The sequence below is a fragment of the Sus scrofa genome, chromosome 6, assembly GCF_054392235.1.
Source record: "Sus scrofa isolate SSC_HxYL_T2T_F1_AM1 chromosome 6, Sscrofa_HxYL_maternal_Yorkshire_Landrace_v2.0, whole genome shotgun sequence".
Taxonomy (NCBI): Eukaryota; Metazoa; Chordata; class Mammalia; order Artiodactyla; family Suidae; genus Sus; species Sus scrofa.
In genome coordinates, this window is record NC_139388.1 from 20,753,802 (window position 1) to 20,772,710 (window position 18,909).

General features: G+C 49.2%; 1 protein-coding gene and 1 non-coding gene across 3 annotated transcripts; one reads left to right on the top strand and one right to left on the bottom strand.

Moving 5' to 3' along the window:
* Positions 1–14: 14 nt before the first annotated feature.
* On the top strand, positions 15–17,688 carry COQ9 (coenzyme Q9). 2 transcript variants are annotated; one of them, XM_003355802.5, is made up of 9 exons: positions 15–160; positions 3,801–3,966; positions 6,080–6,215; positions 12,699–12,841; positions 13,102–13,186; positions 14,802–14,906; positions 16,185–16,340; positions 16,668–16,721; positions 16,996–17,688. In XM_003355802.5, exons 1-9 carry the CDS (start codon positions 88–90, stop codon positions 17,029–17,031), a joined length of 954 nt encoding a protein of 317 aa, XP_003355850.1. In that variant the 5' UTR covers positions 15–87; the 3' UTR covers positions 17,032–17,688. The 2 variants fall into 2 exon arrangements, with proteins under 2 accessions (XP_003355850.1, XP_084815965.1); XM_084959839.1 differs by lacking the exons at positions 15–160; positions 3,801–3,966; positions 6,080–6,215 and adding an exon at positions 9,234–10,466 and having other exon boundaries at positions 11,851–12,841.
* On the bottom strand, positions 6,494–6,792 carry LOC146402244 (signal recognition particle RNA). The gene has a single exon (XR_014808712.1).
* Positions 17,689–18,909: the final 1,221 nt, after the last annotated feature.

Sequence of the window (18,909 nt, forward strand, 5' to 3'; positions counted from 1 at the left end):
TCCCTCGACGTAGGGAGGGCGGAAGTGGCCGCGCTGCGCACTCCCTGCTGCCCGTTCTGTCGCGTCGGCTGCGTGCCCGCTTCCAACATGGCGGCGGCGGTGTCCGGCGCGGTCGCCCGGGCGGGCTGGAGGCTCCTGCAGCTGCGGTGCCGCCTGCCCGGTGAGGGGGCTGCCGAGCCAGGGAGCGGGGAGGGGAGGGGAGAAGAGGGGTGCGCGAAGCCGAACCTGGGCTGGGTGAGGGGCGGAAGTAGGCCTTCGTGGTGGCCTGAGAGCAAGGTGAGGTGAAGGGCATAGCGGCTCGCGCTGGCGCCCGGGACTTGAACCGGCTGCGGCTGGCTTCTGACTCAGTTCTCCTGCTGTGAGGAGCCAGAGCGTCGGGGAAGGGCCTGCCACTCCCATTTCATGGAGTTGATGGAGCCACAGAGTGGGCTGTGGGCGCCCAAGGTCACACAGCTCATCGGTTGCAGACCGGCAGTCTCGTACCCAGTTTCAACTCCTTGGTCAAGTCCCTTGGGCCCTGGTCACGGGAAACAGCCGCAGAGCGCCTAGTCTGCTTTCTCCCGAGTCATTCCTTTCCCCCATCACTTCAGTAATTTTTCAATATCCTCTTGCCACCATTACCATTATGTAGTAATTTTGTTTCTATGTCTGAGTTCCTAATAATAGAGGCGTTTACCTAAAAATGAAAGCTTTTTGTCAGTACCCTAAGTGGAAAACCAATGTCACCTTCCTTAAAGAGAATGTATGTACTAACATATTACCAAAAATATGTAACTAATGGAATAGTAAATATTCTTCTGCACTTCAACTAAAGTCATATGGACTACAGTGGTTCTGCAGTATTGCTTTGGGTCCTCCCATGTCCTTTTTGAAGTTTTATAAATATTTGCTCCATTTTTTTCCCCAGTTTGAGTATATACTAAAAAATTGATACTGTTCCACATACGTGCTGTGTTTCTTTTAAAAATCATTGTTTCTGAGTTGGTCTGTAGATTTAAAGAAAAAAAATAAGTGCTGTTTTGTTGTGTGTGTGGTGGTGGTGGGGGGTGCTGGCCACCCCACAGCACATGGAGTTCCCAGGCCACCGATCGGATCCGGGCCACAGTTGCTACCTACGCCTCAGCTTTGGCAACGCTGAATTCTTTAACTCACTGTGCAGGTGGACTGCATCCTAATGCTGCAGAGACACCACAGATCCCTGCATGAACTCCTGTTTTGTTGTTTTTATACAGAATTCCAAACTAAATATGTTCAGTAAAAGTAATGCCATTGACCCAGCAAATCTGGATATTTACCCGACAGACGTAAAATCATATGTCCATAAAAAGGTTTGAACAGGTATATTCATAGCACCTTTATTTATAGTGGGCAACACTGAAACAGCCCAGGTGTTCATCAGAATGATGTTTCTTTCTCTCTCTCTCTTTTCTTTTTTCTTTTTTGGCTGCACCTGCAAGCTTGTGGAAATTCCCTGGCCTGGGATTGAGTTTGAGCTGCATCTGCCTCTTATGTCACAGCTGCATCAATGCCAGATCCTTTACCTGCTGTGCCAGGTGGGGATCCAACTGGCAACGAATGCCACAGAGACAAGCCAGATCATTAACCCATTTGCCGTGGTGGGAGCTCCCAGATTATAGTGTTTCTTAATGGAATACTTCTCAGTAATAAAAAGTAATTGACTGGAGTTCCCTTGTGACACAGTGGGTTAAGGATCTGGCATCAACATCGCCATGGCTCAGGTTGCTTCTGTGATGCAGGTTTGATCCCTGGCCAGGGAGCTTCCACATACTGTGGGTGTGGCCAAAAAAAAAAAAAAAAAAAAGTAACCTACCGATTTACACAAAGATATGAATCAGTGTAAAAGATATTCTAAGCAAAAGAAGTCTTACTCACCCAGGACATACAGTATGATTCTATTTATTTATTTTTTCTGTCTTTGTGGGGCCGCACTCTCCACATATGGAAGTTCCAGGCTAGGGATCAAATTGGAGCTGTAGCTGCCAGCCTACGCCACAGCTCACAGCAACACTGGATCCTTAACCCACTGAGCGAGTCCAGGGATTAAACCTGTGTCCTCATGGATACTAGTCAGGTTCTTAACCTGCTGAGCCATGACAGCAACGCCATACCATCCTATTTAGGTGAAATTATAGGACAGACGAGACTTGAGTGAAACATTCAGAACAGTGTGGTTGGGGAGTGACTGGGAAGGAATAGGAGGGAATTTTCTGGGATGATGTTGATCTCTAGGTAGAGGTTCAAGTTAGGCCAGTGTACACATTTGTCGAAACTCTGGATTGGCCTGTTTAAGCTGTGTGCATTTCATTGAATATAAAAATGTCATCTTAATTAGAGAATAGTAAATATGGAACACAGGATAATGATAAGTATGCTGAAACTGTTTAGAGAGAAAGAATACTGAAGTCTGCAACAAATGCATCACAAAATCAGCTGGATTGAGGAGTTCCCGTCGTGGTGCAGTGGGTTAAGGATCCGGTGTTGCCGTGAGCTGTGGTGTAGGTTGCAGACGCGGCTCGGATCCCACGTTGTTGTGGCTCTGGCATAGGCCAGCGGTACAGCTCTGATTAGACCCCTAGCCTGGGAACCTCCATATGCCGCGGGAGCGGCCCAAGAAATAGCAAAAAAAGACAAAAAAAAAAAAAAAAAAATCAGCTGGATTGAGGTGTGAGGAGTGTGATGGATACGTATGTAGGATTTAGGTGGTGAACATATAGGTGTCTGTGCCACCAGTTCTTTCCACTTGTCTGTACGTTTGAATTTTTTTTTTCATAGTAAAATGTTACGAAAGAATAAAGTAGTATGAGCCTTTGCTTAGGAAACAATACTGTACTTTCCGAAAGTGCTTTGCTGAAGTTAATAGGATGCTCCAGTATTGCAGATGAGGAGTTCTCTTGTGGCAGAGCAGGTTAAGGATCTGGGGTTGTCACTGCAGTGGCTCGTTTCACGTCCATGGTATCGCTACTGTGGCTTGGGTTTGATCCCTGTCCCCAGAACTTCCACATGCTGTAGCCGTGGCCAAAAAAAAAAACTGCAGAAGTTCCCGTCGTGGTGCAGTGGTTAACGAATCCGACTAGGAACCATGAGGTTTCGGGTTCAATCCCTGCCCTGGGTCAGTGGGTTAACGATCCGGTGTTGCCGTGAGCTGCGGTGTAGGTTGCAGATGCGGCTCGGATCCCGAGTTGCTGTGGCCCTGGTGTAGGCTGGCAGCTACAGCTCCGATTCAACCCCTAGCCTGGGAACCTCCATAGGCCACGGGAGCGGCCCAAGAAATGGCAAAAAGACAAAAAGAAAAAAACTGCAGATGAGAAAGCAGATGAAAGGCACTGTATAAACCCTAGGGAATCAGTGCTCACAACTTCTAATTTCTAGGCCAGTGCTAGAAATATATGCAACATGTAACAGTGATAGAAAAATATGTAACATTTGCAAGTCACTTGCATTTTTTTGTTTGGGCCCCACAACATTCCCACTGAGTAAATAGGGATCATTACTCTTCATTTGAATATTTTTAAAGTCATGCTTATCGGCATGAAATGGTTTGCCCTTTACCACACCGCTAACGAATGATGGAAACGTGCCTAGAAGACAGGTCTTCTGCTTCCTTGTTCACGCCTTTACCACCACTTCATGTGGAAAGGTTTCCAGTTTACCCAGACTTTTTGTCTTGGATGAATGATTCTGGTTTCCCTCTGCTTTTCCTTTTCCCCATCTCTAGGACCCCTCTGGGTCTCAAAGAGTCTTCTCTGGTGAGTGTCCCTGACTGACAGTTTCTGTTTCAGTGTCCCGCTGCCGAGCAGCCCTGGTGCCACGTGCCTTCCATGCTTCAGCCGTGCAGCTGAGATCCACAGATCAGCAGAAGCAGCAACCTCTGCCCTCTTCTCAGCAACATTCTGAGACACGGGGTGCTGAAGAACCCAGTCCGGAGTCTTCTCATTCACCCCCCAGGTAGGCCCCAGAACCCCAGTCCACCCATTTCTGGCCACTTGGCTTGCTTGGGTGACTCTCTCTCTTCCCTCTCCCCTCTCTATCCCCTTCACACCTTTCTTCATTTTCAAGACTGTCTTTGTTTTGTTTGTTTTATGAAAATGGTGCTTGTACATTCTAAAACATCTAAACAACACAAAGAAGTTTACAAAAATAAAACTGCAAATTATTAGAAATCACAAACCCAGAAATAACTCTGCTGACATTTTTGTGACTATCCTTTCAGATATTTCTCTAAGCATATTTCATATGTCCCCTTAATATGTATTACAAATGACTAATCATGCTATACACCATAATGCTGTTCCAGAATGTGTTTTTTACCCAACAGTACATTTTTAATGTCCTTTCACAGTCTATATTATTTTCATGGTTGTGTAATATTCCAGCAGAGGACACTACCAAAATTTATTTGACCTATTTTTTATTGATGGATATTTAGATTTCCCTCACTGATATGAAAAATAATATAATAATGTTGTGTGATTCTCTTAGTGGTGGAAGTACTGAGTCAAAGGATATGCATTTTTTTTTTTTTTTTTTTTTTTTGCCTTTTAGGACTGAACCCAGGGCATATGGAGGTTTCCAGGCTAGGGGTCAAGTTGGAGCTGTAGCTTCCGGCCTACGCCAGAGCCACAGCAATGCCAGATCCAAGCCGCATCTGTGACCTACACCACAGCTCATGGCAATGCTAGATCCCTAACCCACTGAGTGAGGCCAGGGATTGAGCCCACGTCCTCATGGATACTGGTTGGATTCGTTACCACTGAGCCACAACAGAAACTCCCAGATACGCACATTTAACATTTTGTACATATGTGGGGCCCTCCAGAAAGGAGATAATAATTTACATCTCCATTAAATGTTTTGTCTTAATCCTGCCACTGAGAAGTTCCTCTAGCTCTGAAATTAGAGTGCTCCCAGTGATTTTTATGGTCTTCCAATGAAAGTACTTTTTTTCTTTCTCTCCTTTTTTTTTTTTTTTTTTAATTTTTTTTTCTTTTTTGGCCACCCCGTGGCATATGGAATTCCCAGGCCAGGGATCAGGTCACAGCTGCAGTGCAACCTATGCTGTTGCCGGATCCTTTAACTCACTGTGCCAGGCCAGGGATCGAACCTGCATCCTGGTGTTACAGAGACACCAACCATCTTGTAGCGCCACAGTGGGAAATCCCCCCCCCCCTTTTTTGTGTCTCTTTAGGGCCGCACCAGCAGCATATGAAGGTTCCCAGGCTAGGGGTCTAATCAGATCTACAGATGCCGGCCTACACCACAGCCACAGCAATGCCAGATCCGAGCCACATCTGCGGCCTACACCACAGCTCACGGCAGCACTGGATCCTTAACCCACTGAGCGAGGCCAGGAATCAAACCCACAACCTCATGGTTCCTAGTCGGATTCGTTTCCACTGCGCCACGATGGGAACTCCCAGAACTCCCTTATTTATTTATTTATTTATTTATTTATTTATAAATGGCTGCACCTACCGCATATGCGGGTTCCCAGGCCAGGAATCCGAATCACAGGGGCAACTTATACCACAGCTGTGGCAATGCTGGATCCTTTGATCCACTGCACGGGGCCGGGGATCGAATCTGTGCTGCAGTCGGATTCTTAACCCACTGTGCCACAGTGGGAACTCCAGTACTTTTCATTTTAATTCACCAGATACTATTTGAGGATCTACTTTGTACCAGGTCCTGTGAATAATGTAGCTGTTGTCCCTGTCCTCATGGAGTTGGGCTCAAATCCAGATGAAGAAACAGTGAGCTCTGGCTATAAGCCAGGAGACCCAGGGTGCTGTGAGAGCAGGTGGCTTCCCATCACATGACCTCCTTGCTCACTGGTTCCTTTCCGTCTGACTCCAAGGGAGGGGAAGGATGAGAGGAGTTTACCCTGTTGGCATTCAAACACTGATACTGACAGAAAAGTAGATGCCCTCCTAGCACGTGCTGAGAGGAGACACAGAGTCTGTGGTTTCTGGCCAGGCACATTTTGCATGCCAGGCAGTAGGCAGCCCAGATGAGGTGGGCTGGGCTCCATCCCCATGTCTCTCTTGAATTCGGGACTCAGGTACACAGACCAGGGCGGTGAGGAGGAAGAGGGCTACGAGAGCGAGGAGCAGCTGCAACACCGCATCCTGACGGCAGCCCTGGAGTTCGTGCCTGCCCATGGGTGGACAGCAGAGGCAATTGCGGAAGGAGCCAAGGTGTGTATGGGTGAGGGCGGGGCAGCCTGGCCAAGGTCAGCGAGGGGGGAGTCCCACCAGCCAGAGGGAGGGCCCAGCTCAGAGCCCTGGAGTGCCTCACAGCTGCAAGATTTTTTGGGTTTGTTTGCTTATTTTTTCCCAGTAGGGTAGAAATGGCTTTATTTTTAAATTGTTTTTTAATATAAAAAGAACATACCACGGAGTTGGTCTTGAAAGTTAGATTCTACTGAGATCATTTATTTCTTGAGCGTTCAAAAAATTCATTCTTGGGTGCTCAAAAGAGACAGAGTCTTGCTGTGTCGCCCAGGCTGGAGTGCAGTGGCTGTTCACAGGCACAGTTCCACTGCTGATCAGCACAGGAGTTTCCACCTGCTCCGTTTCTGACCTGGGCCAGTTCACCCCTCCGTAGGCAACCTGGTGGCCCCCCACTCCGGAGAGGTCAACGTATTGATGCCAGACTTAGTGCGGACACCCGATGGCATAGGGCACTGCAGCCCAGAACTCCTGGACTCAAGCAGTTCTCCATCCTAAGCCTCCCGAGTAGCTGGAACTATAGGTGCACACCACCGCGTCCGGCAAGAGTTAGTCTAAAGGCAGCTCGTTAGGCAAAAATTGCCTGGATCAGAAGTTCCCATTGTGGCTCAGCAGTAATGAGCCCAACTAGTATCCATGAGGATGCAGATTTGATCCCTGTCCTCGCTCAGTGGGTTAAGATCCAGCATTGCTGTGAGCTGTGGTGTAGGTCACAGATGTGGCTTGGATTCCACATTGCCGTGGCTGTGGTGTAGGTCAGCAGCTGTAGCTCTGATTCGTCCTCTAGCCTAGGAAGTTCCATGTGCCGCAGGTATGGCCCTAAAAAGCCAAAAAAAAAAATGCCTGTGATCAAAACAACCCTATTTCATTGCCTCTAAGATACCATTGACTGTAAGAAGCACTATTACTTAATGCATCACGAAAAAAGAAAAAATGCTATCAAATTATGATATCATCAGTAGTACAATTCACAGTGATTATTTAAAATGAGGAGAATATGTGCATCTTAGAAATGATGAAGGGAGTTCCCGTTGTGGCTCAGTGGTTAACGAATCCAACTAGGAACCATGAGGTTGCAGGTTCAATCTCTGGCCTTGCTCAATGGGTTAAGGATCCGGCATTGCTATGAGCTGTGGTGTAGGTTGCAGGTGTGGCTTGGATCTGCCATTGTTGTGGCTGTGGCATAGGCCGGAAGCTACAACTCTGATCAGACCCCTAGCCTGGGAACCTCCATATTCTGCAGGTGCGTCCCTGGAAAAAGACCAAAAAAAAAAAGAAAGAAATGATGAAATATGACGTTTGAAAACTCCCAAGAAGGCACCACCTTGGAGACCAGCACATCGCATTTTTCTCAGAAGTCTAACAGTCAGTCTTTTGTCCTGCTTTGGAACAGACTGATGCTTAAGATTAAGCCATAGGCTTGTGTTTAGGCCCCATGGTGCAGGATCATCAGGCAGAGCCAGGTACTATCCTGTGAGAGGTCTTTGAGGATGGAGATTGGCGGAATTACAGGTTCACATCTTCCATCGGAAGCGAGCAGAATATCTGCACATGAAATGGAGCAATGGGCAACTTTGCTGCTTTGCTTAACTGTATCGTCTCTCTTGTCTTCTCTCACTCTCCCAAGAGCACATAGGGTAACAGAAGTCATGTAACTGAAATGTGTATACTGTATGACTCCACTGTGTGCTTACTGTGAGAACTTTGAACAATACAGACGGATATATTAGAGTTCCCTGGTGGCTCAGCAGATTAAGGATCCAGCGTTGTCCCTGCTGTGGTATGGGTTCAGTCCCTGGCCCCGCAACTTCTGCGTGCCATGGACACGGCCAAAAAAAAAAAAAAAAAAAAAAATACAAACAGATGTAAAAGAGAACAAAAAAATCCATCTGTGATAACCAAAGGTCAACATTTTGATATCTGTTCTTTCAAATTAAAAAAAAAAACCTGGAGTTCCTGTGGTGGCTCAGTGGTTAACAAACCTGACTAGTATCCTGGGGACACGGGTTTGATCCCTGGCCTTGCTCAGTGGGTTAATGATCCGGCATTGCCATGAGCTGTGGTGTAGGTCGCAAATGTGGCTTGGATCCCACGTTGCTGTGGCTGTGGTGTAGGCTGGCGGCTGCAGCTCTGATTCGACCCCTAGCCTGGGAACCTCCATGTGCCATGGGTGCGGCCTTAAATAGACAAAAGACCAAAAAAAAAAAAAAGCTTTCATTTATTACTCATTCATTCTTTAAATATTTATTGAACAAAGAGTATGTTAGGTCCTAGGGACATCATAATGGTCAAGATGGACACAGTTCTGCCCCTGATGAACTTCAGTGTGGCCACATTAGTCAGATATATACAAACACGTATTTATAGAATGTGCTCAGTGCTCTCAGGAAAAGGTGCTCTTGAGACCCACAGTGGAGGGTCTGGTATGGAGTGGGGCGAGAACGTGGTGAGGAAAGGCTTTTGAACTGAGAGCTAAGGAATGAGTAGACTTTACCTGGTTTGGTGGGAGTAGGGGCCAGACAAGTTCAGACAGAAACAGCCTGTGCAGAGTGGAAAGAAGCCTGCACATAGAGGAAGCAAAGAGAACCATCCCGTCAAGAGTGATGGAAGAGATCTGAGCTGAGCGAGGCTGAGGGAGGGTCAGTTGAAGCCAAATCAGGCAAGGCTTTCTTTTATTCTAAGAATAATTGGAGATACAGGATTAAATTTGACATTTCAAAACCACTATTTTGGCTGCTAGTTGAAAAATGGATTGGAGGTAGAGAGAGTCCCTGGGGACTGCTGCCAGTCATCCAGGAGAGATGAGAGCTTTCTGACCGCGAGCAGTAGCAGTGAAGGTGGAGCTGATGGATTTGGTGATAGGATGACGTAGGAGGGAGTGACAGAATGACACCAGAGTTGCCAGTTTGCACGTCTGGGTACATGGTGGTGCTGTTTTCATAGATTAAGGCCAATGGAAGAGAATCAGGTCTGAGGAAAGATCGTGGATACAGTCATTGTTGAGGATGAGGGGTCTTGGGTTCAGCCAACAGGAGACCTCAAGCATACAGGTCTGAAACTGGAGGAGGTGCCCGGACTAGAGTGTATGTTGGGGCATTTTCAGCATTTGTACAAATTAAATCACTGAAGTGAGTGAGATTGCCTAGCGTGGCATGAGTGTGTCTGGAGAGTCATGTGAAAAGAGAGGCGTCTAGGTCCTCTGACATTTAAGGGTGGGTGGAACAGGGTGAGCTGGCAAAGAAGACTTAAGAGTAGGAGCCTGACGCTGCAGGCAAAGCAGGAGAATGTGGATGAAGCACCTAGATGGTTGTTACTGCGGGAGGGAGTACGGGTCAGAAACGATGGGGTAGGTTGAGGAGTGAGTAGAAGGTAAGGAAGTGGAGAGGTGTTTGGCTGTGGGGGGTAGACGAGGGCTAGTGTACCAAGCAGGGAAAATGGATGGAAGCCTGAGCATGTTTGCATACTGGCGGGAGGGTGCAGAAGCAAGGGTGATGGGCACAGAGAAAGTGGCTAATTTAAAAATATGAGGATCCAGCGTTGCTCCAAGCTGTGGTGTAGGTTGCAGATGCAGCTCAGATTTGACCCTTAGCCTGGGAACTTACCATATGCCGCAGGTACAGCCATAAAAAGGAAAATAAAATAAAAATAGGAGGTTATGAAATCCAGAAAACAGGTGGGAAGACTGACCTTCGATGTATTTGCTGCAAAGTTGGAGAAGACACCTGCAAGTTTAGTTTCTAGAAGAACCTTTAAGGAGTTCCCAGGAAATGGCTTCTGTTTTCTCTGTGGAGTAGGTGTCATTGTCTCATGACCCTGGAGTTAGGAAAGAGTAGGAGGAGACACAGGTTTGGAGGTAGCCAAGAAGGTTTGAATCATTGTAGAAAGGCATGGAACCAGTTAGAGGACCGAGATGGAACAGGATTGTTTAGAACAATCTAATTCCGCTGAGTAGTCCATGGTTGACTGGTTTTTTCCCTTCTGCATATCTCCATTCACATGGCTGTGTAATCCCTATTGTATTTACTCGAACTCAGTTAATAGACATTTGGGTTTTTTCCATTTTTTAAAGTATTATAAACCTGTTTGTATGATATATTTAAGTACATTTCTGGTTGGTTTCTTTAGGACAAATTCTGAGAAGTGGAGTTGGTCTTTGAGGAAGTGCATCAATCAGAAGAAATCACACTAGTTATCCAGATAGAATTTAACTGAAGAATTGTTAACTAGGAGTTCCTGTCATGGCTCAGCGGTAACAAACCTGACTGGCATCCATGAGGATGCAATTTTAATCCCTGGCCTTGCTCAGTGGGCTAAGGATCCTGTGTTGCCCAGAGCTGTGGTGTAGGTCACATATGCGGCTTGGATCTCATGTTGCTGTGGCTGTGGTGTAGGCTGGTGGCTGCAGCTCCAATTCGACCCCTAGCCTGGGAACTTCTATATGCTGCAAGTGTGGCCCTAAAAAAACCAAAACCAAGACCAAACAAACAAAAAGAATTGTTAACTAGATAACTAGATGTGACGTTAACTAGATGTGATGGTACCAAGAGGATAAAAAGAACAGTAAGGTACCATTGAGGGAGCACCTGCAGGGAGTAGCTCCCATCCCAGGGCTAAGGGAACAGAGGGAAGAGTTGGAATGATTCAAACTATAAGCTCGATAGAGAGTCTGTGGAGATGAAGCTCAGACTCCTGAGGAGGGGGTGCTACTCAGCTGGTGCTGATGTCGCGGAGCTTGGAGGAAGGGTCCCTTGGGGCTGGAGCCTGCCCTCTGGGGGTTGGAGAAATGGTGGAGCGGATGGGGGAGGGTGGGCAAGAAGAGGATGGTGGCCAGATGAAACTAGTTCTGCAAGTGCTGGGAATACTGCCCACTAGGTTCAGCTGCTGAACTGGACACAACTGCAGCCTCAGGGAGGAAGGCTCCTGCTCACGGCAACCACTAGCAGACAGGGAGCCATCAGCAGTCAGTACCCCCCACTCGAGCCTCGCAGTCTCCCTCTAGCGGTCTGTCGGCAGAGCTAACATGGAGCCAGCAGTGTGGCTCGCTGGGCCCCACCTCCTCCACGCTCAGCGACACAGGCACACAGTGAGCTTGCAGGCGCCCTTAGTGTTGATGCTGCTGCTACTCTGATGGTGATGTGAGTTTCGCCAAACTGCTCTCCAAAAAGGCCGTCTACTCCCACCAGAACAGTCACTTTCCCTACTCCCAACAGTGGGAATTCATAGAGTGGATAGGTTTTTTGTTCCTTGTTTGTCTTTTGTCCCTGCTGCCATCAGGGTTCTGCCTTTAGCAGTGATTGCTGTATATCAGGGATAGTAAATGGTCTCAGTGGCTTTGTAAACTAATTCTTCTTCTTTTTTTTTTTTTTTTTTGCTTTTTAAGGGCCACTCTTGAGGCATATGGAGGTTCCCAGGCTAGGGGTCTAATCGAAGCTACAGCTGCCAGCCTGAGCTGGAGCCACAGCAACGCCAGATCTGAGCCGAGTCTACAACCTACACCACAGCTTATGGCAACGCCGGATCCTTAACCCACTGAGCGAGGCCAGGGATTGAACCTGCAACCTCATGGTTCCTAGTCGGATTCGTTTCCACTGCGCCATGGCAGGAACTCTGGCTTTGTTAACTTCCTCACAACTCATTAAGAAAAGTTTGTGGGTTGTTTTTTTTTTTTCTTTTAAACAATTGAGAGATCTACTTTCCAAGAGATTTAGGTGAAATGAGTTGTTGCGGAAGAGAGAGTTACAGGTGCTTTTCCTGAACCCCCCTACCCCCCACACCTTTTTGGGCTGCACCTGCAGCATGTGGAAGTTCCTGGACCAGGGATCAAACCCAGGTCTCAGCAGTGACAATGCTGAGTCCTTAACTGCTAGGCCACCAGGGAACTCCCCTGAGCCCTTTAATAATGGTTACAATTCTAGGTTACCAGTGTCAGAACTCAACTGGCTCAAGCAAGAAAGGGAGTGTTTTGGCTCATTTAGTAGCAGAGGAGTCTAGGAGTAGATCTGGCACCACGTTCTTAGCTTGTGCTGCTGGGAACTGTCTCTCCAGCATTTCTGCTTTGCTTCTCTGTGAGCTTCATTCTCTGCGGGGCTTCCCAGGCAGAACTAAAAACGGCTCAGCAGCCGCAAAAGAGAGTACGTCTTTCCCATCAGGACTCGCAGAGTCTGGAGGCAGCCTCTTAGGGCTGGGGTTTGGTCCCGGGCACAGCCCCGAACTAGTTGCTGTGAGCTCCACTTATCCAGGTCTGGATCCCCTGCTTTGTGTCACACCCACAGGCTGGACAGAGTGCAGAGGGGCACCCTGATCATGCGGACCGGGAATGAAGAGTGGGGCTGTCCCACTGACAACCAAGCTGCCGTTAGGAGAAGGGGCACTAGGGATGAGCAGACAGCAGATGCGCGCTGCACCCACCCACCGCTTTCCTGCCTCTCCTCTCCCCCTTTCCCTTTGTAGTCTCTGGGTCTCTCCACCGCGGCCGCCAGCATGTTTGGGAATGATGGCAGTGAGCTGATACTGCATTTTGTGACCCAATGCAACGCCCGGCTCACCCGTGTGCTGGAAGAGGAGCAGAAGCTGGTTCAGCTGGGCCAGGCAGAGTAAGTCCTGTGGCATCATTGCTCATGGTGGCAACTAAGGAGCGAGGGACCTCAGGCCCTAGCAGCTGTCCCCAGGAAGCCAATCCAAGCAGGCTCAAAAGCGTAGCAGTGAGCAGCCCTGCTGCTCTGCTGGGACTGAAAGGCAGCTGCCTGTCTCATTTGTTGCTGGTAGGACCCTCCCTGCTGGGGCTGAGTAAACCGTGTAGCCCACGCCCGTGCCTTTGACCCAGAGACATACTGTTTTCTTTTCCCCCTTCCAGGAAGAAGAAGACAGACCAGTTCCTGAAGGATGCTGTAGAAACCAGACTGAGAATGCTGATCCCGTACATTGAGCATTGGCCCCGGGTACAGAGTCCACAGCCGGGCCCCAGGGCAACTGCATATTCGTGTTTATGGGCTTCAGCACCTTCACGCAGGGGGCCCTGCCCACTGTTCAGAAGTCAGCTCGCCAATCTCCACAAGCCCAGGGAGACACAGCACACTTGGTAGCGCTAGGTTTCAGATCTGCCAAAGAGAGGACCTCTGAGCCATCTTTGTCTTGGTTCCAGGAAACCTGAGTGGCCTGGGTCCTAGATCACACCCTTGTGGAGTCTTAGTGGCCTGAGTGTGCCACCAGGTCTTCAGTGAGGAGGAATCCGTGAAGGAGATTAGAAAAGTCAGAAGATTTTACTGGCCATTATCCATTATCTTGTCATGTTCTAGATCTTGGGAGGCTGGGACTTTTTTTCATTATGTCACCGTGGTGCTTTGAGAATTGGAGTATTCATTCCAAGGGCTTTTCCTCCCTTTCCTGAAGCTCCTTTTTTTCAAAGTGTGTCACAGTGTAAGCCATTCCTTCAGAAAGTCAAAGCAGAGAATTCCCACAGCACTGTGGGTTAACAATCCAGCTTGTCTGTGGAGGCACCAGTTCGATCCCAGGCCCGGCGCAGAGGGTTAAGGATCTGGGGTTGCCGCAGCTGTGGTGTGGGTCATGCTCCAGCTTGGGTTTGATCCCTGGCCCGCAAGCTTCCATGTGCCACAGGTATAGCTGAAAAAAGAAAAAGGCAAAGCACAGCAGAACTGAGAGGACCCCCAGATCACCTTGTGTCCTCTGGCCAGCTGGGGGACTTGAGCATATCATTTCCATCAGTCACTTGCCAGACATTTGAACACCAGCCATGTGCCTCACGGCGGCGGCCCAGGTGTGAGGGAGTACAGCCGGCCATAGCCATTCCTTGCCCACACTCGGCTTCCAGACCTCCGGCTTGACTCATTCCCCCTCGCATTTAAAGCAGCGCAATGGGTGTATTAGGCCCTGGCTGCCTCCTTATTCAGCCTGTTTCCTTCTGGGCTACTTGGAGAAAACCTTCCAGCCAATCCGGGATGCCTCCGACCGGCTCCCGTGGGCCACAGCCTGTGGATTTTAGAGTTGGCCAAGTAGCAGGCCTTGTACTCTCAGGAGTCAATGTCTGCTAATAGAGGCATCTCTGGGTTGTGCCATCAATTGTATTGAAGGATTTTTGGTTTCTGGAGTTTTTTTCAGTTAAAAGGGGAAAAAAAAAAAGAAGGGGAGGAGTTCCTCATGAGGCTGCATCGGGGCATCAAGGGCAGGACGACCGCTGCGCTCTGGGAGAGGCCTAGGATTTGGGCTTAGCAACTACCCCCAGACTCCCCTCCCACCTCTGCTCCTTTCTCCACGTTGCAGAATGGGGTGCCTTCCCCAGTCTTACACTCAGTGCTTAAAGCCACCAGGCTAGACCTGAGTGTCTGCATGCCCCAGTCCTCATACTCGGTGCTGAGAGTCTGAGAGGGCCGGCTGAGGCTCGGCTCTGCCCTGGCTCCCATCAGCCAAGGTCGGGGTCGTTAGCCCCCAGGAGCTCATGCCAGCGGGTGAAGATGGTGGGTCTCTGAAGGCAGGCCGGGCGGGCCCCTTTCATACCCCCACTGGTGTGCAGTGCCTCTTCCTCTGTCCTCCCCTCAGGCCCTCAGCATCCTCATGCTCCCTCACAACATCCCGTCCGGCCTGAGCCTGCTCACCAGCATGGTGGACGACATGTGGCATTACGCTGGGGACCAGTCCACGGATGTGAGTGCTTTCGGCGAGCCCACAGGTTATCGAGAAAGGCTTGGGTTAAGTTTGTGCGATTTCTTTGATCACAGTTCCCTTCAGGGGGACTGCAGTGCCATTCCCATCTTAGGAAGGAGAGACTAAGGTATGAAGAGGGCCCTCAGCAGGCACAGTGGGATCTAGGTCATCTTCATTTAGGGACCAGTGTTGGAGCCACAAACCAGTGCTGTTCCTCCCCCACCCCCCGCCCCATAGTGGTGACACAGGGCATCATAGGGCCTGGTGATTTGGCTGCCATTTATAATCATCTCCCCCTCAGTCTCCTAGATCTAGATTCTGTAGCAGACTTTATCAATGCGTGTCTTTCATGAGACTGCTTAAAATTTAAAAAAAAAAAAAAAATGCCATGGAGACACCCATTGCTTTAAAAAGAAACCGCCCTGCAAGCTTATCTTGGCCTGCTTTGCTGAGAGATCAATAACCTTTAAACAGGCCCCAGGAAAGAATCTGACTTGTTAATGCTATGATATTTCTGGTAGGAAATTTTTAAAATATATACATATATATGTACATATATATATACACACACCTTCATAAAAGAAATTAACATGTGGTTGTATTTTTGTGAAATCCAGGCTGGGAGGCAGAGATGTTCCCACCACCATTCTAACAAAGTACTTTAATAAACTTCCCTCATGTGGGAATATACCACCAACAGAGATGATAGAAAAATGAAGTTAGCAAAGAAATTAGAGGGATAAAACATGAAGCAGCTGAGCTAGTGTTCTGAAGCATGGTTGGCCAGGACAGTCAAAAGTTGCTGCAGGCCTTGAACTCGCAGCTCCTCACGGGTGTTCCAGTCTGTCCGTGATGCTGTTACACTGATGAACGCTCCAGGGTTTGGTCCTAACAGGCTGACCGTAGAGCCTCCCCAGAGCTTAGGTGTCCTGAGACTTAGGCTGTCACCAGTGTTTCCAAAGCCGAGTGGATGTAGCAAAATCACATGGGACGCTTATTAAACATCCAGGTCCTGGCCTGTACGTCAGACCTACTGACTCTCAATTCTAGGAGGTTGGGCCCAGGAGCTTGCCTTTTTAGGCTCTTGGGTGATCCTGATGCCTAGCTCAGTTCGGGAACAGCAGTCTCGTCCCGAGGGCCATGTGTATCCATGAGGGAAAGAAGAAATGGGGTGGGGGAGCCCATGAGTGCCAGTGGCTTTGGGTAGGAACTACCTCAGACTTCCCCCAACCCACAGCAGCAGTGATGACCCACCTTGCTGGATGGGTTTCTTGGCAGTTTAACTGGTACACCCGCCGTGCAGTGCTGGCTGGCATCTACAATACGACAGAGCTGGTGATGATGCAGGACTCCTCCCCAGACTTTGAGGACACGTGGCGCTTCCTGGAAAACCGGATTAACGATGCAATGAACATGGGCCACACTGCCAAGCAGGTAACCGGGGGCTAAGCCTTTGGGAAGCCTCCTCACTGTTCTTCTTGGGCCACACTGGTCATCTGTCTGTTCCTTTGCTCCCCTTTGGCCCCAGGTGACAATCCTCAGGGCCTTCCCAGGGGACCTGACTGGCTGTTCTTCATCCCAGCCCTTCCCTACAAGCCACACGTGGCCTGTTTGTGTTGTGTCATCCATGGGCTCTCCCTCCAGTAAATGGGCCCTCTTGACTCTACCTGTTGCGGCCAGTAGGCCTACTGATTTGTCCTCCCTGTCTCCCCTTTGAGCCAGGGGTGGGGACTTAAGAGAACCCAACCTGACTCCTCCTAGGTGAAGTCCACCGGAGAGGCACTGGTGCAAGGACTCATGGGTGCGGCGGTGACGGTGAGTACTGCCCGGCTCATCCCTGCCCCTCCGGCTCCAGCCCTGTGATTCCTACATTTGTCACTGACCCCATGTAGTCTTCCAACCAGTAGATCCCAGATACCCCACTTCTGTATTTTTCACTGGCATCAAGAGACAGTACTGGCTCCCAGGACCCTGGTATGTCGGATCTCATCATAACCACACGCGCGGCTTTGAAAACCCAGATCTCTTCCCTTGAAGTCCTAGGCGTAGGGCGAAGTCTCATCACTCTCTTTTTCCATCCCTTTATCAGCTCAAGAACTTAACAGGCCTAAACCAGCGTCGGTGAGCAAGCAGGGACGTAAGCTAGAGTGCCCAGAAGAAAACCCGTGGATATATTTAAAGGGCTTTGAAATGTATGAGGTGCCGTCCACGGAACAGGGCGTTAACGAGAACACACAGAAGGATCTATCATACTACCACAGCCTCCTGCAAACCAGGGCACTGGAGGATACAGTCAGAGCCTGGGGTTGGGACACTTCAGTTCATAACACCAGGCCAGGCCTCCCGATGCCTTTCAGCACCTCAGCCGTGTGATTGGAAAACGCAACACTCAAGCATCCTGACCACAGAAACCCAGCTCGTTCCTGTCGTGGCCTCTCAGGCAGCTTGATCGTGTCTTAACCTCCCCAGAAGTGCTCTGTGGGGCTCCAAGTTGGAATCAGGGTCTGAAGTCACCCCAGGTGGCAGCTCCTCTACAGCACAGCACAGACCTGTACACCCAGAGGGTTCTGTGCTGCCTTTCCTTTCTCTGGCATCCTGAGATGCTGCACCTGGGAACCCCCTCAGCAAGCTGCCTCACTTGAGACAGGTGCCTGTTGGACAGTGTGCTCAACCTGGTCAGAGGTGTGATGCCTGGCCCCGTGTTGAGTTACACTAGCACATGTTGCAGGATTATTAGTGAACTTAGAGTCTGTAAAAATTATAATAAATACGTTTGAAGCAATTTCCTGTTGTGTAGGTAGTTTCCATACAAACCACGGCAGGTGTCCAAGACCCCAGAGGGAGACAGCAGTGTTGAGGAAAAGGCTGGAAGCTAGCAGACCTGGGGTTCTGGTCCTAGCGCTGCCTGATATTACTGGGAAGTTGTGACAGCTCCGTATGTGTGGGCCCAGGCTTCCCATCAGTACAATGTGGGTGATGGCCTTTCCCTGCTGTGCAACCCCCCCTCCCCCGCCACCACTATTAGTTCCTTTGGCACCTCCTGTTTCTGTTTCATTGACACAGTTGCTAGCTTTACTAATTGTCAGTGTCTCAACTGACTGCGCTTCTCCTCCCTGCCCCCCTTTTTTTTTTCTTTTTAAGGCCGCACAAGCAGCATGTGGAAGCTCCCAGGCTAGGGGTCGAATTGGAGCTGCAGCTGCTGGCCTACACCGCAGCCACAGTAGCGCAGGATCCAAGCTGCGTCTTTGACCTACACCACAGCTCATGGCAACATTGGATCCTTAACCCACTGAGCGAGGCCAGGGATCGAACCCTGCATCCTCATGGATATTAGTTGGGTTCATTACCGCTAAGCCACAGCAGAAACTCCTCCCTCTTTTTAAAAAATTAATTTGTTTTTATGGTGCACCCGTGGTATGTGGAAGTTCCTGGGCCAGGGATTGAATATGAGCCACAGCTGTGATCTTCGCCATAGTTATGGCAACACCAGACCCTCTAACCCACAGTGCTGGACCAGGAATCGAACCCGTGCTTCTGCAATGACCTAAGCCACTGCAGTGAGATGCTTAACCCACAGCACCACAGCAGGAACTCTTGGGCTCTCTTTTTTAAGTCTAGTTAACTCTTATATTTGTCTGCTTAGGCTGCTGTGACAAAATGTCTCACAGTTCTGGAAGCTGGGAAGTCCAAGATCACAGTGCCAGCCAATACGATTCTTGATGAGCGCTTTCTTCCTGACTTGAATGAAGGTGGCCACCTTCTCTTTATATTCTCACACGGGAGAGAGAGAGGGAGCTGTCTCTTCCTGTTCGTATTGGGACGCTAACTTCATGAGTCCTGCCCTCCTGACCTCACCCCCTCACATTAGGGGTTAGGGCTTAAGCATTTGGGGATCCACAGGATCTCGAAGCCTCTGTCTTCTGCTTTGCTGTTTCCTACCTAACTAGACGGAACATTCATGAGGGAGATAACAAGCTAAGTAGGAACTTCCCATCTCTTCTTG